The sequence below is a fragment of the Genypterus blacodes genome, unplaced genomic scaffold (assembly GCF_046128005.1).
Source record: "Genypterus blacodes isolate CSIRO-AG114 ecotype Tasmania unplaced genomic scaffold, CSIRO-AGI_Gbla_v1 ptg000127l_1, whole genome shotgun sequence".
NCBI classification, from domain to species: Eukaryota; Metazoa; Chordata; class Actinopteri; order Ophidiiformes; family Ophidiidae; genus Genypterus; species Genypterus blacodes.
The window spans coordinates 28,105-47,500 of record NW_027466929.1 but is presented as its reverse complement, the minus strand read 5'-3'; the positions used below and the strand labels follow the sequence as shown (position 1 = coordinate 47,500).

General features: G+C 51.2%; 2 protein-coding genes across 5 annotated transcripts in view; both read left to right on the top strand.

Annotated features, from left to right (window-relative positions):
• The window catches only part of LOC143010392 (uncharacterized), a 16,614-nt gene extending 8,743 nt beyond the window's left edge, over window positions 1-7,871 (top strand). Inside the window, exons 15-22 of the mRNA XM_076162683.1 lie at window positions 1-195; window positions 288-392; window positions 480-617; window positions 729-836; window positions 953-990; window positions 1,164-3,393; window positions 3,529-3,634; window positions 7,079-7,871. The exon at window positions 1-195 is cut by the window's left edge and continues 45 nt beyond it. Coding sequence (XP_076018798.1) covers window positions 1-195; window positions 288-392; window positions 480-617; window positions 729-836; window positions 953-990; window positions 1,164-3,393; window positions 3,529-3,634; window positions 7,079-7,704 — 3,546 coding nt within the window. The 3' untranslated portion in view covers window positions 7,705-7,871. The remainder of the gene's footprint in view (window positions 196-287; window positions 393-479; window positions 618-728; window positions 837-952; window positions 991-1,163; window positions 3,394-3,528; window positions 3,635-7,078) is intronic.
• A 1,353-nt stretch (window positions 7,872-9,224) lies between these two features.
• Window positions 9,225-19,147, top strand: znf318 (zinc finger protein 318). Of its 4 annotated transcripts, XR_012964797.1 has the most exons (12): window positions 9,225-9,657; window positions 10,293-10,402; window positions 10,580-11,075; window positions 11,159-12,362; window positions 12,461-12,561; window positions 12,799-12,898; window positions 12,976-13,283; window positions 14,451-14,630; window positions 14,844-14,937; window positions 15,468-15,586; window positions 16,122-18,975; window positions 19,069-19,147. XR_012964797.1 is itself a non-coding variant. In XM_076162685.1 (11 exons), exons 1-11 carry the CDS (start codon window positions 9,412-9,414, stop codon window positions 18,639-18,641), a joined length of 5,475 nt encoding a protein of 1,824 aa, XP_076018800.1. In that variant the 5' UTR covers window positions 9,225-9,411; the 3' UTR covers window positions 18,642-19,147. The 4 variants fall into 4 exon arrangements, 3 of the variants coding, with proteins under 3 accessions (XP_076018800.1, XP_076018799.1, XP_076018801.1); XM_076162685.1 differs by having other exon boundaries at window positions 14,454-14,630; window positions 16,122-19,147; XM_076162684.1 differs by having other exon boundaries at window positions 16,122-19,147.
• The last annotated feature ends 249 nt before the right edge of the window (window positions 19,148-19,396 follow it).

Here is a 19,396-nt window from a genome sequence, read left to right as displayed (position 1 = left end):
GGAAAGAAGGCCAACGAGGAGGAGGAGGAGGAGGAGGAGGAGCAGCAGACGGAGGCCCAGCTGAGCGGCGGCGGAGCCAAGCCCGGAGGAGTGGAGGTGGGCCTGCTGGTGATGACGGCAGACGGTCAGCAAAAGCAGCTTTCCTTCGGTGCAGATGACCTGCTGACCTCAGCCACCATGCTGGATGGAGACAAGGTCAGAGGTCACAGACAGGAGGCTGGATTCTAGTGGATGCACAGTGATGTCATTGTAAAGCCTCATCACTGACCTCTGTGTGATCTGTGAAGGTGCGGTTCAACATCGCCACCCATCAGGAGACCAAAGGGGAGCGAGCGACGTACGTGGAGATCCTCCCCGACTCCTTTGAAGAGTCCACAGAGCAGCGCAGAAACGTGCGTACGCGTAGATGAGAGGGGACTTCCTGTCAGGTGTGTGTGGGTGGGATGTGTTGTTTTGTGACGAGGCTTTTGTCTCCGCAGGGCATCGTGATCGAGTTCTCCGACGACTCCGGGCTCATCAAGTGCACCCAGAACCCTCAGCTGTTCTTCCACATGTCCGAGGTGATCGAGAAGAAGAAACTGGAGCTGAACGAGAAGGTGGAGTTCAGCGTGGTCCCGGTGAGTCTGGCTCTCTCTCTTCTCCTCTGATAATCCGTGCCTGTGACATAGTAAAGCCATTCCGTCCTGACAGAGTGTGAGTTTGAATCGTAGGTGTTTAATCTGTCTCAGCATGAAACAGCAGAGGGCGGGAGCCAGGCCATCAGGATCAAACGCTACACTGAGAGAGTCTTCCTGCCCGCACGCAAACTGTGCAGAGTCGGGGCGAGCAAAGGAAAGGTGAGAAGGACCGAGTCTTCATCTGTGCTGTTCTGCAGCTGAGTACTTCCATGAGGCCTCATATTAAACATGCTGACTCACACCACAGGTCCTCTTCCCCTCTGTCCTCTCTGTAGATGACCATCAAGCTGACCAAGGCCTCCGAGGACACAGAGTGAGTTAAGACTGATCCAGTGACGTCACCCTGCATTTTGCATGGAACTAAGGGAGATGAAACCACTCCTTCCTTCAGGCTGATCACTTTAGCATCCTTCATGTTGGTGTTTATCTGGGATGCAGATGTGTTGATGGGATACAAACTTCTTTAACATCTCCAACCTTTTTCAGGAGTAAACCAGAGGCAGACAGGCTGAAGGCAGTGGTGAAGAATCTCAGAGCTCAGGACACGAAGCCGACTCCTGGTCAGCACAAATATAGGCGCAGCAGGAGTCGGAGCAGGAGCCCGAGCAGGAGCCGGGGCCGAGCCGGGGGCAGGAGTCCGGAGAGAGACCAGTTTGGACGCTACAGGAGACGCAGCACCAGCAGAGATCGCAACCGTAAAGTCAGAAAGCACAAGAGAAGCCAGAGCCCAGAGAGGACGTCTCGCCGCAGCTGTAGTCGCAGTCGGAGCAGGAGCCGCAGCAGGAGCAGAGAGAGGAGTAAGGACAGAACTGGCAGGAAGAGGAGCAAAAGGAGCCTGGATTTGGATGATGGTCACAAGAGGAGAAGAGAGTCCAGCCCTCTTCCTCCACGCCGAGCAGGTATGGATGACGAGCTTGCCCGGAAGAAGAGGGAGCTGGAGGAGCTGAACGAGATGATCGCCTACAAAAAGTCTCTGGTGGACCTGGACCCCAGAGGACTGGACCCGGGACAGAGAACCTGCATCGACTACGACCACGGCCGCATCGCCGTCCCACTCAAGGAGTACAAACCAGTACGCTCCATCTTAAAGAAGCGGCCGGAGGCGTCTGAGTACCACTACCGCTCCCCTTCCCTTGAACGCATTCCACCCTACGATGACCCCTACTACGACCGGCCGTACAGGGACCCTTACCAGGACCGCCGCTATGGGGACCCCTACGCTGATCGCTATGTTGACGCATACGGCCGCCCCTATGCTGATCGTGCTTACAGCGACGTCCCGTATGAGAGCCGTGTGTACGCCGAACCTTCCTACGGTGCCTCTCAGTCCACCGCTCAGCGCTACACAGATCGGTATGAAGTTTATGACGAGCCCTATGAAGATCGCTATTACGACCCGACGTACCCGGACCGGCCTGGCGACGATCCGTACCGCCCGACCAAACCCAGTCCTCCTGATGAACCCTGTGACGCCTCGGCTGCTGCTCAGTCCAGCCAAGCTTCTGCCGCCGCATCGTCTAAGCAGCCTACGTACAGCAAACCAGTGTTCAGACCTCCCTCTCCCTCTGAGCCTCCTCCCAGAAGCCCCTCTCCAAAACCAAAGACTTCCGCGCCTCGTGAGTCGCCTCCAGCCGAGAAGCCGCCACTTGACCGTTTCCTCGCCATGCTTAACAAAAAGGTGGACGCTGAAAAGAAGTCAGCAGACCAGGATGACCTCCTGCCTCATGAGCGAGCGGTTCGTGAAGGCAAAGGATTCTCTCTGATTGTTGGATTGGCTCAGGAGCATTCCAGCAGCTGCCAGAAGAAAGAATCCAGCCCCAAACGCTCCTCTATGGACAGAACAAGTGAGGACAGCGAGAGCCAATCGGAACCCTATAACAAGATCCAGAGTCTTCTCCGCACAATCGGCATGAAGCTGAGCACCGGGGAGGTTTCCAAACTGGCCAGCCGGGCCCAGGAGAAACTCTACTCCCAGAGGTCTTCGTCTTCAGAAAGAGACACGTCCCATGGGGAACAGCACGGCAGCAGAACCGGGTCTGTAGAGTCAAATCGTACCCATTCTCATTCTCATTCCCCGTCTCCTGCCAGGTCCTCCGGTCGGGAGCCGCTCGGCAGATGTACAGCCGTCTCAGAGTACGAAGGATTCCTGGATAAGCAGGAGCTGCAGGTACTAAAGAAAGCTCAGGAGATGCAAAGTCTTACCAAAACCATAGGGGGGACACCTGCAGGCCTGGCCTCTGCCAAACCTGCTCCCTTCCCTCCCTCGGCCCAGTATCCACCTCCACCAAACACTTGGCACACCGGAGTCACCAACCAGCAGAGCTCCCCGTCCTCCGGCAGGGTCAACCCATCTGCTCCTGTGGTTGATGATCCACTCCAGAGATTTGGACCTCCTCATGTTCCTCCATCAGAGCATCTTTCTCCAAAACTCCCTCCGGGACCTCCTCCTGGACCACCACCACGGTATCCAGCTGGACAGCCTCCGTTCGTCTCAGTTCCTCCTTTCCTGGGTCAAGCCTCAGCGGCCCCGCCCTCTAGCTCCACCTCCTCCGGTCTGTCGCCGCCCATACCCAGTGTCCCGCTCACAGGAACACCCGGGACGCCAGCGGTCAGCGCCAAAGCCGTCAAATCGGTCCAGTTTAATCTCCCCTCAGAGCACTCAGGCTCCAGTCTGCAGCCAGCAGAGACGGAGGAGGACATGAAGGCCAGGCTGAAGGTGAGATGTTCCTCATGAAGATCAATCCAGATATAAACGTACCTTTAAAATCAACACCAGCACTAATTTAACTGTGTGTGTGTGTGTTTGTGTCTGTGTGTGTGTGTGTGTGTGTGTGTGTGTGTGTGTGTGCAGTTGGACCAGTATAACCTGCGCATCATGGAGATCAGGGAACAGTACATGGAGATCCAAGCCCGAAAGAGACAAGCTGAGAAGAAGGGTGTGGCTGAGGTCTCCCCAGGTATCAGACACAGTGTTGATTGATGGACGTGCCAGGCCAGCACAGAGGAAAGTCACATTGTTGGGGCGCGAGTGTTTCCATTGTAAAGCTGCGTGTGTTTTCATTCAGCTTGTTTTGCTTGTGAGTAGACAGGGAGTCTGATCCAGCTTCAGAAGCTCCTCTGTGAGCTTCATACATGCTCCTGGAGGTCTGAGGTCAATAAGGTCAAAGAAGTGTTGTTAGATCTCACTCCAGCGTACTCATCTGTAGTTTGAACCATGATGAGATTGCGTTACGCCTTAGGCTTTAAATGTACCGTTGTGTTTCAGTTGTCCTTCGTCCCACGTTCCTCAGATGTAGCCTCGGCCAAAGGTAACAACAGAAGCTAGCTGCAGTCTTTACTCCACAAAGTAACATCTGACTAATCTGTATGTTTCAATCATCCACTGAGGGGATGAGCGTGATTGAGATTCCCTCCAGTCTGTTGTCCAGGGAAATCCAGCTTCTACCTTCTCTTACCTAACATCTCATTAGGTTCATCTCCTTCACATGTGGAAGCAGGGCCGCCGGGTCGCACCTCACGCTGTGATGTCATGCAAACGAGATCAGAGAACCTTTGAACACAGCCTCACCGTTGGGTCACAGTAGTCGGAGGTCCTGGTTCCTCTATCTTGATTGCTTTGACATCACAAATGAACCAAAACGGCAACCGTGACGTGCTCCATAGTACACACGGTGTCTGTAGATACACATCACAGTCTGAAGCCAAGCCACGGCTTTGGTTGTGCTGTTGTCATGGACACTTGCAGCACATTTGTTAGTAAGTTAGTGTTAGTAAACCCCCCCCCCCCCCCCCCCGAGACCAACACCAGTCCCTGCCAGCGTCCCAACAACAAGGAGGCATGGACACGGACACAGGGGGGGTCTACTCCTCCTGGGAAGCACACTCAGGTCTTAGCTCAACGCCAAGAGAACAGATCTCATCCAAGCTTCCATCAGATCCCAACAGAACTCCGATTCAGCCGTCCAGGAGCCGCTGTAGGAGGAAGACCTGGATACACTTCAGACGCCACAGACCACCATGTTGGTACTGAAGGTAGCACTAAGTATGTAGTACTACGTCTGTACTACTCATTCCTACTTATTGTTGGCTAGCAGCTCTTTCACGTTGACCAGTTAGCTTGTGGTTACTCTGTGCTAATAATACCTCATCCTGCCTTAGAGGAGATGTTAGGCAGGACTAAGTCAAACCGGCTTTCACAGACATGGCTTAAAGTAGGTCAGGACGTGTCTTAGTCAGGGCTGTGTGGAGGTACAGGGTTATGGAGTAAATGATGACAGGAGCTCAGCAGAGACCAAAGTGGGACCATGAGGTGGAGCTAACAGACTGTCCTGGTGCCGGAGGGTCACGGGTCTGTCGCAGGACCCTGATTGGATTTCTCTGTCTACTAAAACACTTGATTAGATTCAGAATGTTTGATTTAGTTCATACCATGTAAGCCATGTTGATGAAAGCCGTGTCTTTGTCTTCTTCTGGTCCTGGTACCTTCTGTTTAGCTATGGAGACTTAGTGCTAGATGTTTAGTTGTAGAGTATCTGTAACATGAACAGGGCTTTTCTGTGACCCGTTGCTGTGAGTGTTTGAGTGACCTGTAGCGCTGTTCTTCAGCGGACCAGAAAGACCCACTTAACAGAAGACCCAGAAGACTACGGCACAGTAGTGCTGTACATGTAGACAATCAATCTCCTCTGGATGAGAAGCAGTCAGGTCCCAGATCAGGTAACCACGTTTGTTTCTTCACTTTCCAGGAGGAGCTAGGGAAGAGAGAGGTCCAGTCCTAAATGTACCTGGGACCGGTGCTGCTGAGGTCCAAAGTGACCTCCTAGCTTAAACTCAGACAGCATCATCAGATAACTTGTACAAAATGTAGACAAATGCTAGTGAATCAGTTTAGTGTTAGATGAGAAGTAAACATGGAGCAGCATTAATAATCATCCTCTCATCTGTTTGTGTTTCCTGTCCGCCGCCTCGCCATGCTAGCTAGCTAGCACTGACCTAGCTAACGTTTCCCTCAACATGACTTTATGTGGAGCGCTCAGACTCCTCGTGTCTCTGCGGCGCCTCCACTCCTCCAGCTCGTAATCCACCGCACCGCACATTTCTTGGACGTCGTCTTTCTGCTTTAGTGTCCCGCCCGCCATGAGCTGTGCTCCCATTGGACAAGGCTAAGTTACACCATATTTATTACTTCTACATACTTTCAGCTCCATGTGAAGGTGGAGCGTTCTCAGTGTTCTAATGTTGTTATCTTGAAGGAGTGGTGCAGGTCAGTGTGGCGTTCCTCTGCTGATGCTAGTCAGAGAGCAGAGGGGTCGCACTGAGGTCACCAGGGCCGCAGATACACTTCACTGACATCTGGACTCCTCTGAGTTGAGGGGATTTGATCTCTACAACATGGCCCAAACTCTGTAGAGGTTCTTACTTTATATGAATATATAGACAAGATGTTATGAACCTGTTGGTACTGCTAGATGGGTTTGATGTTTCTGCTTCCTGTCATCAGTTAGTTTGGGTTTTTCTGATGTTTTGATCCTGGTGATTGGATCTGATCTTTAAATGTCCATCTCACTGACTCATTACATGACATGAATGATTAGATAGACATTTGTGGAGACCGAAGAATAAGTTTATACAATAACAATATTATGAATGACTTGATCTTTATGTTATTATATTGTTCATATCATTAAGCTACTGGATCAAATGAAAGGATCTCAAGTCTTCTCAGCTAGATGTTTAGACGCGCAGCATAAATCTGTTTAACCCTTGATGTTCCAGTATTTGAGGAGAACTTGTCTTTGTTCTGTGGGATTATGCTCTTAAAGGTGAAGGTAGGTGATCATTTTGCCCTCTTGAGTTCATCAGGTCACTTATGTATACGTAATCATCCAGGTAGATCCTTCAGAATAGACCCTTTTTACCTGGAGGATAGATCAAGTGTCAGAGGAGGGACAAATCCCAGGCTGGTTGTTGTGACAAAGTGAGTGAGTGGACCTGCTCCTCGTGTGGATCTGTCACCTGAGCGAGGAGTCTGCATGCAAACTGATCATTAATGGCAGCAGAAGCATTAAGCAATGATGTGACGCTGTGAGCAGGTGAAAACAGTCTAAAGTGTTCCGGGCGTCTTTATACCTCAAGCTGTACAGATCTCTGTTTGTTACCAGAACGTTCCTGGTCTTTATTCATTGCTGCAGTTAAACTCACATTGTGTTGGCACAGCCTGTGATCAGCTACAGACGGCTTTCACATCTGTGTGAAGCTCTTCAAAGGGTTCTGTAGCCTCACACGCCTGATGCATGTGGAGCAGATGTATAGTAAATAGTTTCCGTGGTCGTTTATAGAGATGGTTCAAGGTCCGTGTAGCTCTCCGACTTCACTTAAATAACTTCTGTCTTACTTTTCAGCGAAGCCGATCAGCAGGGAGAAGAAGAACGTTTGGATATGCGGTCACTCGCTGGTGTACTGGGCGGAGTCTCGAGTCTCATCTCCTGAGGTAGGTATGCAGCTGGGCATGGACCCCAACAAGGTGGCTATCTGGTGGAAGGGCACTCAGGGCATGACCTGGCCTCAGCTGCTGCCCCAGCTTCACCAGCTGAAGGTCACCTGGCCCAACCCCGACGTCCTAATCATGCACCTGGGCGGCAACGACCTGAACACAGACACACCCACCGACCTGCTGGCCTCAGTCAAGAAGGACCTGACCTCCATGAGGAGCATTTTCCCTCAGTGCCTCCTCGTCTGGTCCAACATCCTCCCCCGCAGGTCGTGGCGTCACTCAGCTGACTGTCAAGAGGTGGAGCTGGTTCGCACCACGGTCAACCGCAGAATCCACAACATCGTCATAGAGCTGGGCGGCGTCTCGCTGAGCCACGACAACATCCGCTGCGGCCCGAACACAGGCCTGTACCGGGCCGACGGCGTCCATCTGTCGTCCAAAGGCATCGACATCTTTAATCTGAACCTGCAGGATTTCCTGGAGAAGTGGGAGATGGAGTTGAACAAGGCCTTTGAGATGAGTTTACACGGTTGAACATTAAAAAAGGGTTTTGTTGAATGTTCTCTTATTCCTGGTATCTAGATTCTTCTGTATTATGACTTCATAAGGCTTCTTCACACACTCGCTCACCTTACTTCCTGTCAGCTATCGTTCATGGGAAATCTGTTTCTGTTTTAAACCAATAAACTTCCCACACTCTGTCTCTGTGTCTTGTGGACTTTAATTCCTTAACAAGCCTGGTGGAACATTTCTAATTTCATAATACAGAATTTGGATAAAATGTAATATTTTATTTATTTGAATTGGTTGATCAGCTGTGGAGTGCATTGACGATGATGACAAATTGTTTTTAAATGAATTGGGCCCTAGTGACGTAATTATGAGTGGATATTTTGCAAACTGCGTGGAATCAGCGTCGAGACACATCATGCACCGTCCCTGTGTACCACTAGAGGGAGCCAAAGCATCCGTGAAGATAAACAAGTGAACTGCAGCTTTATCCAAAACAAAGGAAATGGTTCATTATTTACTGCCAGTTTCAGCTTAGACAGTGGAGTCAAGTAAACAACAGAGAGAGAGAGACGTGATCTTAGGTAAGTTAGATGTATGTCTTATCTTTAGGGATTTTCAGATTTGTTTTATATGGTAAAGAATGTTTAAATTAACAATTCATTATGCAGAAACTCACAAATAATCCAATAATGTTGAATTGTGATGCCACTTTAATTTAGTAGATAAGGAGATGATGCACATTTATTTGTTAATTATGTTTATAATTTTTTACTTTGTTCTTTGCCGTTGTAAGTTTGTTTGTTGCTCTGCTGTGGTTCTTTGCCGTCATCTGGGTGAGTTTTTGCTCTATAGGTTCAAACAGCGACAGAGCTTCCAGGACTCAGCAGGTAGGATAAGAAACCTTAACCTCTGTCCAGAGTTGGACTGCTTTCCTTTCATAAGGAGCCCGGTCTGTGTCACAGATGTGTTCCTTTGTTTTACTGCTGTGATTCAATAAATGTTCCATAAAGTCAAACAAACGTGGTGAAGGGCTGCTTCATTTAAATCTGTATTCATGAAGTGTTTAAATGATGAAGGCAGGTTATTAAAAAAAAGTCACCTTTGAGATAATACTGTTTATTTTAAGTTATACACAATAAAAGCTCACAGCTCCTGGTTCAATCATAGAACTGTGTCATTCTGTAATGAGGCTCAAACCTTTTCACATCTGCGTTCTTCTGCTAGACAACAAGCGTGTTGTGCTCTCACATGAAGCTCATGATTTAGCTGTGTTCAATAAAGCATTCAGTCCTCCACTAGAAACATTATTGTGTCTTTGATTACATGTGCACAGGGTCCTTGATGATTTAAAATGAGTATAGATTCACTCTTGAATTCAAACATAAATGAACCCATGAACTAGTTAAGTTAAACACTGAATGAATACTTTTGGGTCCTGATGTTATGACGATGATGTCTTCTTGTTGTTGCTATGGTAATGCTCCTCATGCTCCTGTAGGTGGCAGCAGCAGCAGCACACTCAGTCACTGTGCTCTCTGTGCTCACCATAGAAGAAGAATATCAGTTTGTGTTCATCCACGACCTGACGATGTTTTGTGGTTCAAGTTGTGTCCAAACAGATAAATGAAGTTAAAGCTCCGTGTTTGCCTCTCAGTCTGTGTGTAGAGACAAACACACTGGAGCTACCAACTGGTTGGCCGCGGGAAGACAGACTCTCTGTCGGAGGAAATGTTCCGGGGTCGGCCTCCATCCAGAGACTATCCGCCGCCTTTCGAAGGCCGGGGTCCGCCGCCTGCTAGGCCGTACCCCGCTGCGGGCTACCGGGACGAGCGGACCCGCTCCAGGCCTCCTTACTACGACGGCCACGGAGCCTCGGAGCCCTACCGCCGCTCCCCGCCGCGCAGGAGGTACCCTTCCCCCGGCTCCGGGAGCCACCGAGGAGCCGAGTACTGGCACGGAGCTCCGCAGAGTGCGGTGAGTCCGGGGACAAAGGCGGAAACTGCGGGGGGACCGGGAGAACCGAGCAGGCGGCCCGGTTCGACCCGCAGCGGTGCCGGCTGACGTCAGTGTGACACTCCGCGGAGTGTCCCACTGACGAGGGGGGGGGGGGGGGGGGGGAGAGCTCACCTCGGCCCCGAACCACACGAGCTCCATGTCTGACTGTTTACTATCGATTAGACCGCAACCGAACACTTAACCCGTTACATCCCACCTGAGTGACTACCGGCGTTCACATCTGTGAACTGAAGCCTTGACTGACAGCTCTGCTTGTTGTTTGAAATGAACGAGGCGAACAATTCTGTGATTCAAAACAATAAGAAAGGGATTCTGCATGAGTTTCCTGTTTGTCAAATGAGAACTGAGCTAAGATGTGAAGGACCAGAACGAAGAAGAGCGACCTGCGGCTCAGTCACAGAGCGTTCACACCAGAGCGGCTCAGTCACAGAGCGTTCACACCAGAGCGGCTCAGTCACAGAGCGTTCACATCAGAGCGGCTCAGTCACAGAGCGTTCACACCACAGAGCGTCTCAGTCTCAGAGTGTTATAGAGCGTTCAGGGGATAGAGCGTCTCAGTCTCAGTAGATCACTCTGCTTGCTCTGTGTTACAGAGTTCTCCCTCTCAGCGCGGTGCCGTTCCCCTGGACCACAACCTGGTCATCACCGTGGGCAACGAGCTGACGGGACAGACGAGCTCCGGCTCCTCACGGCACCATGACAGGTACCTGTGTGTGTGTGTGTGTGTGTGTGTGTGTGTGACTCCGCCCACTGAAGGAGTGCAGATGTTTGATGAATTGATTTCTTGTGATTATTGCTGGACTCTTGACACAAAGTGACATTCAGAGTTCCTCCTTCAGCTTCAGGTCTGTTGTGGTGCTTGATGAGATTTTGTGTTCAGGGACTACGAATACAAGAGGAGCCGTAGCAGGGGGCGGAGCCGACCTCGCAGCCGAGATCGCAGCCCCGACCGGAGCCGGGGGAGGAGCAAGAGCCGGGGGAGGAGCAAGAGCCGGGCACGCAGTCGGAGTCACGAACGGAGTCCTGACCGGAGCCGGGCCAAGAGCAGAGGGCGGAGCAAAAGTCGCGTCCGCAAGTCCAGATCCAGATCCAAGTCCAGATCCAGGTCCAGGTCAAGAGGGCGGAGCCGCGGACGAAGCAGGGGGCGGAGTTACAGCCGAGCAGCGAGTCGCGGACGCAGCAAGAGCCGGCAGAGAAGCCGCAGCCGCAGCAGCAGGTCGGGATCCTGCAGCCGCAGCGACGCTGAGGAGAAGAACAAGCCGTTCAAAGAGCTGGAGAAGGCGAGGAGGAGGAAGGAGCTGGAGGAGCTGATGAGTCAGCCAACAAAGTCCATCCTGAAGAAACGCAACGACTCTGAGGACTCGCCCACACTGATGGTCGGCCTCTAACTGCTCTCTGATCTGATGTGTTCAAGTTAGAGATTGTTTTGGTGATTCCAGATGTTTTGCTTGTGTTTCAGGGCGTGGACTCTCCCCGGGGACTGGAGGGCCCCCACATGTCCCGGGTGGCAGACCGGCTGCTGCAGGCCGTCAAAGGCATGGAGCCTCACGCCATGGCCTCCATCCTGTCTGAGCTGAGGTCCGACCCTCAGATGGCTCAGCGGGCCGGCCTGGACGCCGAAATCAAGGAGATCCTCAACCTGCTGAGCGGGTCGGGCGCCAAGGCACTAGAGAAACCTGCAGACGACATCGAGGACGAGGAGAAGTTTCTCTACGGAGACTCAGAAGAGCCCAGACCTCAACCGTCTGAGCCCGTCCGGCACCAGGGCCTGTCTGAGCTGTACGGAGACCTGACAGAGGAGGCGCTGTACGGGGATTTCTCGCCACAAAGCAGCGCCAAGGGTCCAGCGTACGGCCTCCCCCCAGGGGCCTCGCACCTCCCAGCCTCCTCCACCATGGGCGAGCTAGACCCCAGGTATCAGAGCAGGCCTACTGTGGACCAGGACCAGAACATCAAGGTCAAAGTGTTGAACCCGGCCATTCCGCCGGGGATGGAGCCGCTGGAGGAGAGCGAACGCCAGGCGCTGGAGGAATACGATAAGATCCAGGACCTGCTGAAGACCATCGGCTTGGACCTGGGCGTGGCTGAGATCGGCAAGATGGCTGCCAGAACCAAGGAGCGCCTCCATGGCACAAAGCCGCCTCCGAAGACGCCCACTCGCCGCAGGCGTTACTCCTCAGGGAGCTCCGCCCACAGCCGGGAGAGCGGGAAGCAAGGGAGGCGGAGCCGCAGCTCCGGCTCCAGCAGCAGCAGCTCCAGGAGCTGCAGCCGGGGGGGCAGCTGGAGCAGCCAGGACAGACCCACCAGGAGCCTGCCCCCCCCCAGACCCCGCAGCACCAAGGACCCCAAGCCAGAGAAGAGCGGTGCTGCTGCACCAGCGCCGCATAAGAAGCCTCCACAACCAAACCCAGACCCTAAAGCCCCCCTGCCCCCCCCCAGCATCCCCATGGCCTCCTTCCCCTCCCCCCAGATCCACAGCATCATGCCCCCTAACTACCCCCCACCAGGGTACAGCCAGTATGGGAACTTCCTGCCCTACATGCACCAGCAGTGGCCCCCCATGTACCCGCCGCCCAGCATGGCCATCCCTCCCCCCGGCCCAGAGGAGTTCCCCCCCCCGCTGGTCTACAAGCAACATTACAACAATCCCACCCCAGACAAAGGTGGGTCTGATCAATGCAGCTGATTGGAAACAGCAGGAGCTCCAGGCCTCAGCGGGACTCAGGGCTCTGTGTCTCACTGTTTGGGCTTCTGTTCACAGATCCACTGAAGAGCTCCACTCAGGACGAGGAGAAGACGAGCGGGCGAGTGGGCGAGAGGAGGATCTCTGAGGAGCAGAACAGGGAGAACCAGAAACAAAAGGTCCACTCAAGCTCCGCCCACTGTGTGTTTGAGAATGATTCAATGTCCAAAGGTTTTGGAAAATGATAAGAATCTGCTCTGGTGTCGCCGTGGGACACCAGACAGGGATGGTTGCTAGGAGACGTCCTTGGTGACTTATGTGTGGGCTTGTTCCTAAACATGTAGAGTGTTTGATGGCAGACCTGTAAATGTATCGGGCTGTTTCCTGCTTCATGATGGCGTCTGTGCTGAGTTCAGGTTCTTGAGGAGAGGGAGAGCCTGAGGCAGGAGCGAGACGTCCGGATGAAGAGGAAGGAGCACCTGATGAAGGAGCTGGAGAGGCTGAGGAAGCAGCAAGGTGAGTCCACACTTTGATCTCCTTTAGCGCCACACACCGCCCAGCGCTTCATCACATGATCCTGCCGCGTGTTTTAGGTGAACTTCTGAGGAAGAAGCGACGGGAGAAGGACGGCCACAAAGACCCTCTGCTGCAGGAGATCAGCCGCCTGCAGGAGGAGGTGATGGCTCAGATCTCAAACCTCCGCAAGGAGCACGAGGTGGCCGAGAAGAAACGCAGCGAGATCGACAAGGTGGCGCTGATCCTCGGCCTCATGCCGTCCGACAGACCGCGGAAGGCCAGCAGGTCTGAGGAGGACCAGGAGCTGCTGCCACCAGAGAAGAAGAGACGAGAGCAGGACCGGAGCCCTGAGGGACACCAGGCCGACCGCAGCAGCAAGTTAAAGGTACAGTCAACTACAGCCAGAGGTAACCGTGGTAACTCAGCTGGCCTCCATAGTAGCGCTAAGAAGGAGGTGGGCGGAGCTCCTCTCTCAGTCGCACCGCTGCACTGATGATGACAGAGAGAGAGAAACTCGACTGAGTCTCAGTGGATCAGATGATTTGTTGATTGTGAATGTAAAGTCATGAAAGGATCGATCTGATTGATCAGGATTTCCAGTTGTGATAATCAATCCATTGGTTCAGTCCTTTAAATGAGAACAAACTTTAACATTCAGTGGTTGATCCAAAGGCTCGTATGATTGATCAGGCCTTTGCTTCATAGATGAACTGATAGTGTAGTCATGGATACAGAGTTCTGTCTGTGTGTTCTCTTCGGTGGTCAGCTGCTCCACACGTCTGATCCCGGGCAAGTGTGTAGGGGTGTGTGTGTGTGTGTGTGTCAATGTGCCCTCACACACTCTCTCGGGCAGCGCTCAGCTGTGTGGCTTCACACGGGTTTGGTTTTCACTTTGTGCATCTTTGCTCCGAGGAGAGAAGGAAACAAACAAACAAACACACACACAGACACAAACGTCCTGTAACAGCTCCGCCCCTAATGTGTGTGTGTGTGTGTGTGTGTGTGTGTGACTGCACACAGACACACAGACACACACATCATCCTCTGTCCTTTAGCCCACCCTTCCAGTGTGGACATTTCATGTAACCATGGTTACGTTCCAATGGGGTCTCCCTCTAAACGGGGGGGCGTGGTCAGAGCTCACGCAGCAGGAAGTGTGAGGGAAAAGCTCTTTAGAAACTTTAACATGTAGACGTGTGTGTGATGAGACGGCCTCCGGCATGAATCAGTAACCTTGGCAACGTGACCTTGAGATTTGAAAGGTCACATAGGAAGAAAACACATTCAGTGAGATTGAAGCCTGTGAGACAAATTGGTCACTGTGAGTTCTTTAAGTATCAACATCTGGATCCTCACTTTAATACGTTGAGTCTCCCAGCCTGGAACCATGAAGGTAAGACTTTTTGTCCACTTCCAGATTTTTGCCGTCCCGCTTTGCCTAAAGTAAAGGCTTCTGTGCGTGTGTGTGTGTGTGTGCTGTGTTGTGTTGTGTTGTGTTGTGTTGTGTGAGTGTGATTGTTACCTTGACCCTCTCACATCTTTGTTCTTTCAGCAGAGCGCGTCGTCGGCACACAGAGCAATTTTCAACAAGCCCTCCACGCCCTCACAAGCCCCGCCCCCTGAACCTTTTGAATACTATGATGCTGGAAACCACTGGTGCAAAAACTGTAACGTCACCTCGGGATCCATGTTTGATTATTTCATGCACCTGCACTGCAAACTGCACAAGAAGGTGTGTGTGTGTGTGTGTGTGTGTGTGTGTGTGTGTGTGTGTGTGTGTGTGTGTGTGTGTGTGTGTGTGTGTGTGTGTGTGTGTGTGTGTGTGTGTGTGTGTGTGTGTGTGTGTGTGTGTCTCTCTCTCTCGGCGGGCCCAGATTCTTCATTGATATTAGAGTGGAGCTGCCTGTTCTTCCTCCCATGTCAGCTTGTCTCTGGTGTTCCTCAGACCCTGGACCTGTACGAGCGACCCTGGGCTTCTGCTCCCAACAGAACAGTGAAGCGTCTCCCTTCAGAAGAGAAGCTGACCAAACCCGCCAAAGGTAACGCTCTGTTGCTGCCTCCTCTTCATCACCATGAGGACGATTTGTAGTGATGTTACCGAACCACTGAATGTTGTTAGCCATCTTCTGCTTCCAGGTCCTCTGCTCAGTCTGGAGTTCTGCCCCAGTTTGTCTGTCTCTTACTGAACACAGTGCTTACCAAGTGAGAAAGCGTCTCAGATCGTACCGCAGAGGAGCTTCCTGTCCAGATCTCCATTTTCAGTCCACTCATTGTGTTTGCATTGCTCGTCTTCAAAAGGAGACCACTGTAATTGAAACATGTTAGCCTCTAGAGAAGAGCTCTGACTACTCAACCAATCCTCTTTCAAGCACCTGTGCAGTATTGTTGAGTAGTCCCAGCACTTTGCACTGAGATCAACCTTTACAGTGTTTTTGAAACAGTTCACTTCTCTAACCTTCTCCTGTCATGACAGGTATGGGAATGCAGAAGTCCATCAGGTAAACAACATTGGCACTTTATTTGAGCCTCACCTTTGGATTTAAAGTGTCGTCGCTGTGTGTTGATGCAGGGGCGGAGTTCCTGCTGCCGGTGCGAGCGTACTTCTGCCTGCTGTGTAAAGAGTTTTACGGTGATCCCATTTGTGCCGAAGAACACGTCACCACACACGCTCACAACGAGAAGTATAAGGTACTTCAATCCCTCAAACACATCACAGGAAGCTGTACATGTTTGAGCCTTGCAGCGTTGCTATTGGCTAATGGAGTTGTTGAGGGCAGACATTCTGGTGAGACATCAATGTCGTCCTTGTTTCAGCATGACCTCAGTCTGAAAGTAACATTGAGCTTCTGTAAACTAAGTTCATAGGTTTGTCTCCTTTCTAAGAAGGTTCAGGTCAAAGGGTCGTGTTTCCACATTGTTTGTGGTTCCAGAAAGCAGATTTACACATTTAATGCTTTTAGTGAAATGTACAAAACAAACTGACCACATACCTCTTGACTTGGAGATCACTTCTTGATCTCATTGGGTCAGTAAGGATCCTTCTCTAGTCTAGAGACCTGCTAAGTGAAGGCCGTGTATCTCCAGAGTGCTATAACTTTGGAACAGATAGGTTCAGGACCTATTGGACCTGTTAGTCTGAGGTCTTGGTTTGGTAGCCAGTGGTTTCTTTGCATACATGTTCATCAATGTCTCATGTGTTTCTGTTTAATGCCTCCTTCACCAGAAACAAATGTATGAGAATCCTTTGTACGAACAGAGAAGGAATCTGGACCGGCAGGCAGGGCTGACGAAGGAGACAAGTGGGAAGAAACGCAAACACGCCGACAATGAGAAGGACAGCAACGAGAGCGAGGACAAATCCAAACTGAAAAATGAGAAGAGGAATGATAAAGAGGATGACAGTGGTCAGAAAGACGAGCAGCCTAAGTTTAAGGAGGAAGAGGACGAAGAGCGCAAGCTAAGCAAGAAAGTTGAAGATTTTATTGGTGCCAAAAGAGAAGAAGAGGAGAGGTCTTCACACAGCAAGAAGGATGAAGGTGACAAGTACAAATATAGCAAAAAGGATGACAAACACACGCACAGCAGAGAGGGAGAGGAGAGGTCCAAATACAGTAAGAGAGTTGAGGAAGACCGATATAAATACAACAGAGAAGAAGATCGCTACCATTATCGCAGGGAAGATGAGCGATATGATAACCGCTCTAAGTATAGCTCCAGAGATGAAGGGGACAAGTATAAACACAGCAAACGTTCAGACTCCAGATCCAAATATGACAGGGAGAGGGAAGGGGAGAAACCTAAAACTGAGAGAAAGCCCGAGCCAGGGAAGCTGGAGGCCAAGAAGCAGCTGGAAAATCCACCTAAGCCCTACGAGCCCCCAAAAATCCTCTGTGGACCCAGTCCTGCCATGAAGGCAAAGCTCCGGAAGCAGAGCCTTGAAATGAGCAAACCAGCGCCTGCGCCTGCTGCACCCACAACAACAACAACAACAACAACAACCACACCAACGTTTGGAAAGTTTACCTGGAAGAAGAGGGAGAACGTGCTGGCAAAGGAGGCTGAGCGAGTGGCTGCAGACTTCATCAAGGAGGACGAGGCACCGCCTGTCTCTGCAGAAGATTCGTTTGCTAAATCTGTGGCTGTCGCTAAGGAGATTGCTGAGAAGCTGACAGGCCAACCCACCACCCCTCCCCCCTGGGCCTGGTCCAATGGTGCCAACCAAGGAAAGATCCGCCCAAACCTGCCGGCACCTGCTGCGGTCGTGAGAAAAGCAGAAGTGGCAGGGAAACCTGCACCTTTGAACACCTTCCTCTCCATGAGACCACAGACTGCAACCACACCAGAGCCTCAGCTGCCACACCCAGCACCGCTCCCAGAGGAGATAACCAGCGCTGCCAACTCTCAGGCTGCATTATTGGAGGATAAGCCAGGAACATTGGGTGCACTAACTTTGGGTCAACCTGCACCACCTGAGGTTAGACCTGCACCATTCGAGGTTAGACCTGCACCACCTGAGGTTAGGCCTGCACCACCTGAGGTTAGACCTGCACCAATTGAAGCTAAACCTGCATTAGCTTCACCAACTGAGAAAATGATCAAAATTGTGTCTGACGTGGCGGCGCCTGGTGTCCCTGAAAGTGAGCAAACTTGTACCATATTTGTTAAACCCCCACCTTTCATGAACACAGGTGATGGGGCTCAGAGGTCTGAGAAACTCAAGAGAAACCTGGCAGCCGCCAATGCACAGGACTTATTTGGTATCTTCTACAGCAGCAGCAGCCAGCCAAGGCCTTCATCCTTTGCCAAATCAGCACTTGATGTTGGCAAGAAAAGTCCATTTCTAGGTTCACAAGCACCAAAACAACCACTGGCTTCAGAATCCAAACCCCAGCCTCTGACCCAGTCGGGGCCAAAAACCCAAACTCTTGCCCAACCTCATACCCAATCCCTGGCCAAAAATGAACCCCAAGCCCAACCTGTTGCTCAGCCAAAGAACAAGCCTGTAACAATACCACTGCAAAGTCCACAAACCCAGCTGCAGCTAGCACCTCAACCTGAATCATTCCAAGCACCTCAGCCTTCCCTGGCTCCTAAACCTGAGCCAGGTCCATCACAACCAGATCTGCAACCTGATCTACCCCTACGGAGCCTGGCTGTGCCAGTTCAGTCCAACACTCAGACAGAGCCGGGGGTTCAGGAATCTAAGCTTGTCCAGTCCCAATTGTTTTCACAAATTGAGTCCAGCAACTTTGACCTGATCTGTGGAATGAAACCCCATCCTCACCCCCAACCCACACAGCCTCCCCAAACCCAAACTGAAACACAAACTCTTCTGCTAAATGAACCCCAGTTAGTTCTAGAAGGAAACCAGCCCCAATCCCTGCCAGAGGCCGTGTCAGAGCCTGAACCCAAACTGAGCCCCAGAACCAGAGGTAAAACAACCCCTCCAAAAAAGAAACAACAGCCCCCTCCTCGTCCTGTCCGTCAAACCAGATACCAAACTCGGCGGCAGCAGCTCCATCAGAGTCGGTCTGAATCTGAACCTGAGTTGGTGTCAGACGAGCCCGAGCCAACATCTGCAGTAACACAGATTGAAGTCACAGTTCAGGATTCTGGGTCACAGCCTGAGGAGACAGTGCCCATTGAGGACGAACCACAGATTTTGGAAGTCACCCCTGAGACCCTCGGCCTCCCCTCTGACATGACCTCTCTGAACTTTGACTATGATTTTAATTTTGAGTAAGAGATGATGAAAGGGTTTTGGAGATCCTAACCAACTTTCCCGTACTTGTTGGCAGCTGGACCTGGAGCCGACTTATCAAGCATGTTATCTTCATATTCTTTCAAAAGAAGCAGGGGGACATGAAGGGAAATCCTCTTGTTACCTGTCGTACCCACATTATGGGTAGTTTCATGTCTGTGCATCCAGCACAGACATGAAACTGATTTTAATCTTCTCGTCTGACTGGTTAAGGCAGAGAACACGACAATTTTTCTAAAATGTCCCCAGTGCTTTAAAGGTCACAGTGCTGGTTTTGTCAAGACTTTGCCAGATGGTTTAGTTTCTCCTCTTCAAGGTAACGTACTGTGTACTGTTTGTTGATTTCTCTCATGTTGTTTTCTATTCAAATTCAGTCTCATGTCAGTTTCTGTTCTTTTTCTTCTCTAAGGCGTTGAGAACATATTTTTGATACAGGGACACAAGTTGGCACTGTAATGAAGAAACTTCAGTTGGTTAAAAAGAAGTTCCAGCGTGGACCAAAAGCAGACGTTTGTTTGAAAGCCTCAGCGTTTACGTTCTAAACTTAACGGCGTCGTCAATGAACAGAAGATCCAGGAAGCTGTTTGTAAAAACAAATGCATCGTGTTGTGTTTTGTTGTCTGAAGCTCCACTTCCTGTGCTCTGTGTCTCGCTTTAGAAAGAAACAGCTTGTCTTGTAAAAAGTTGTTACTTCAGTAGTTTTAATAAAATTCTATTAGAGGAAAAATGTTTGTGTT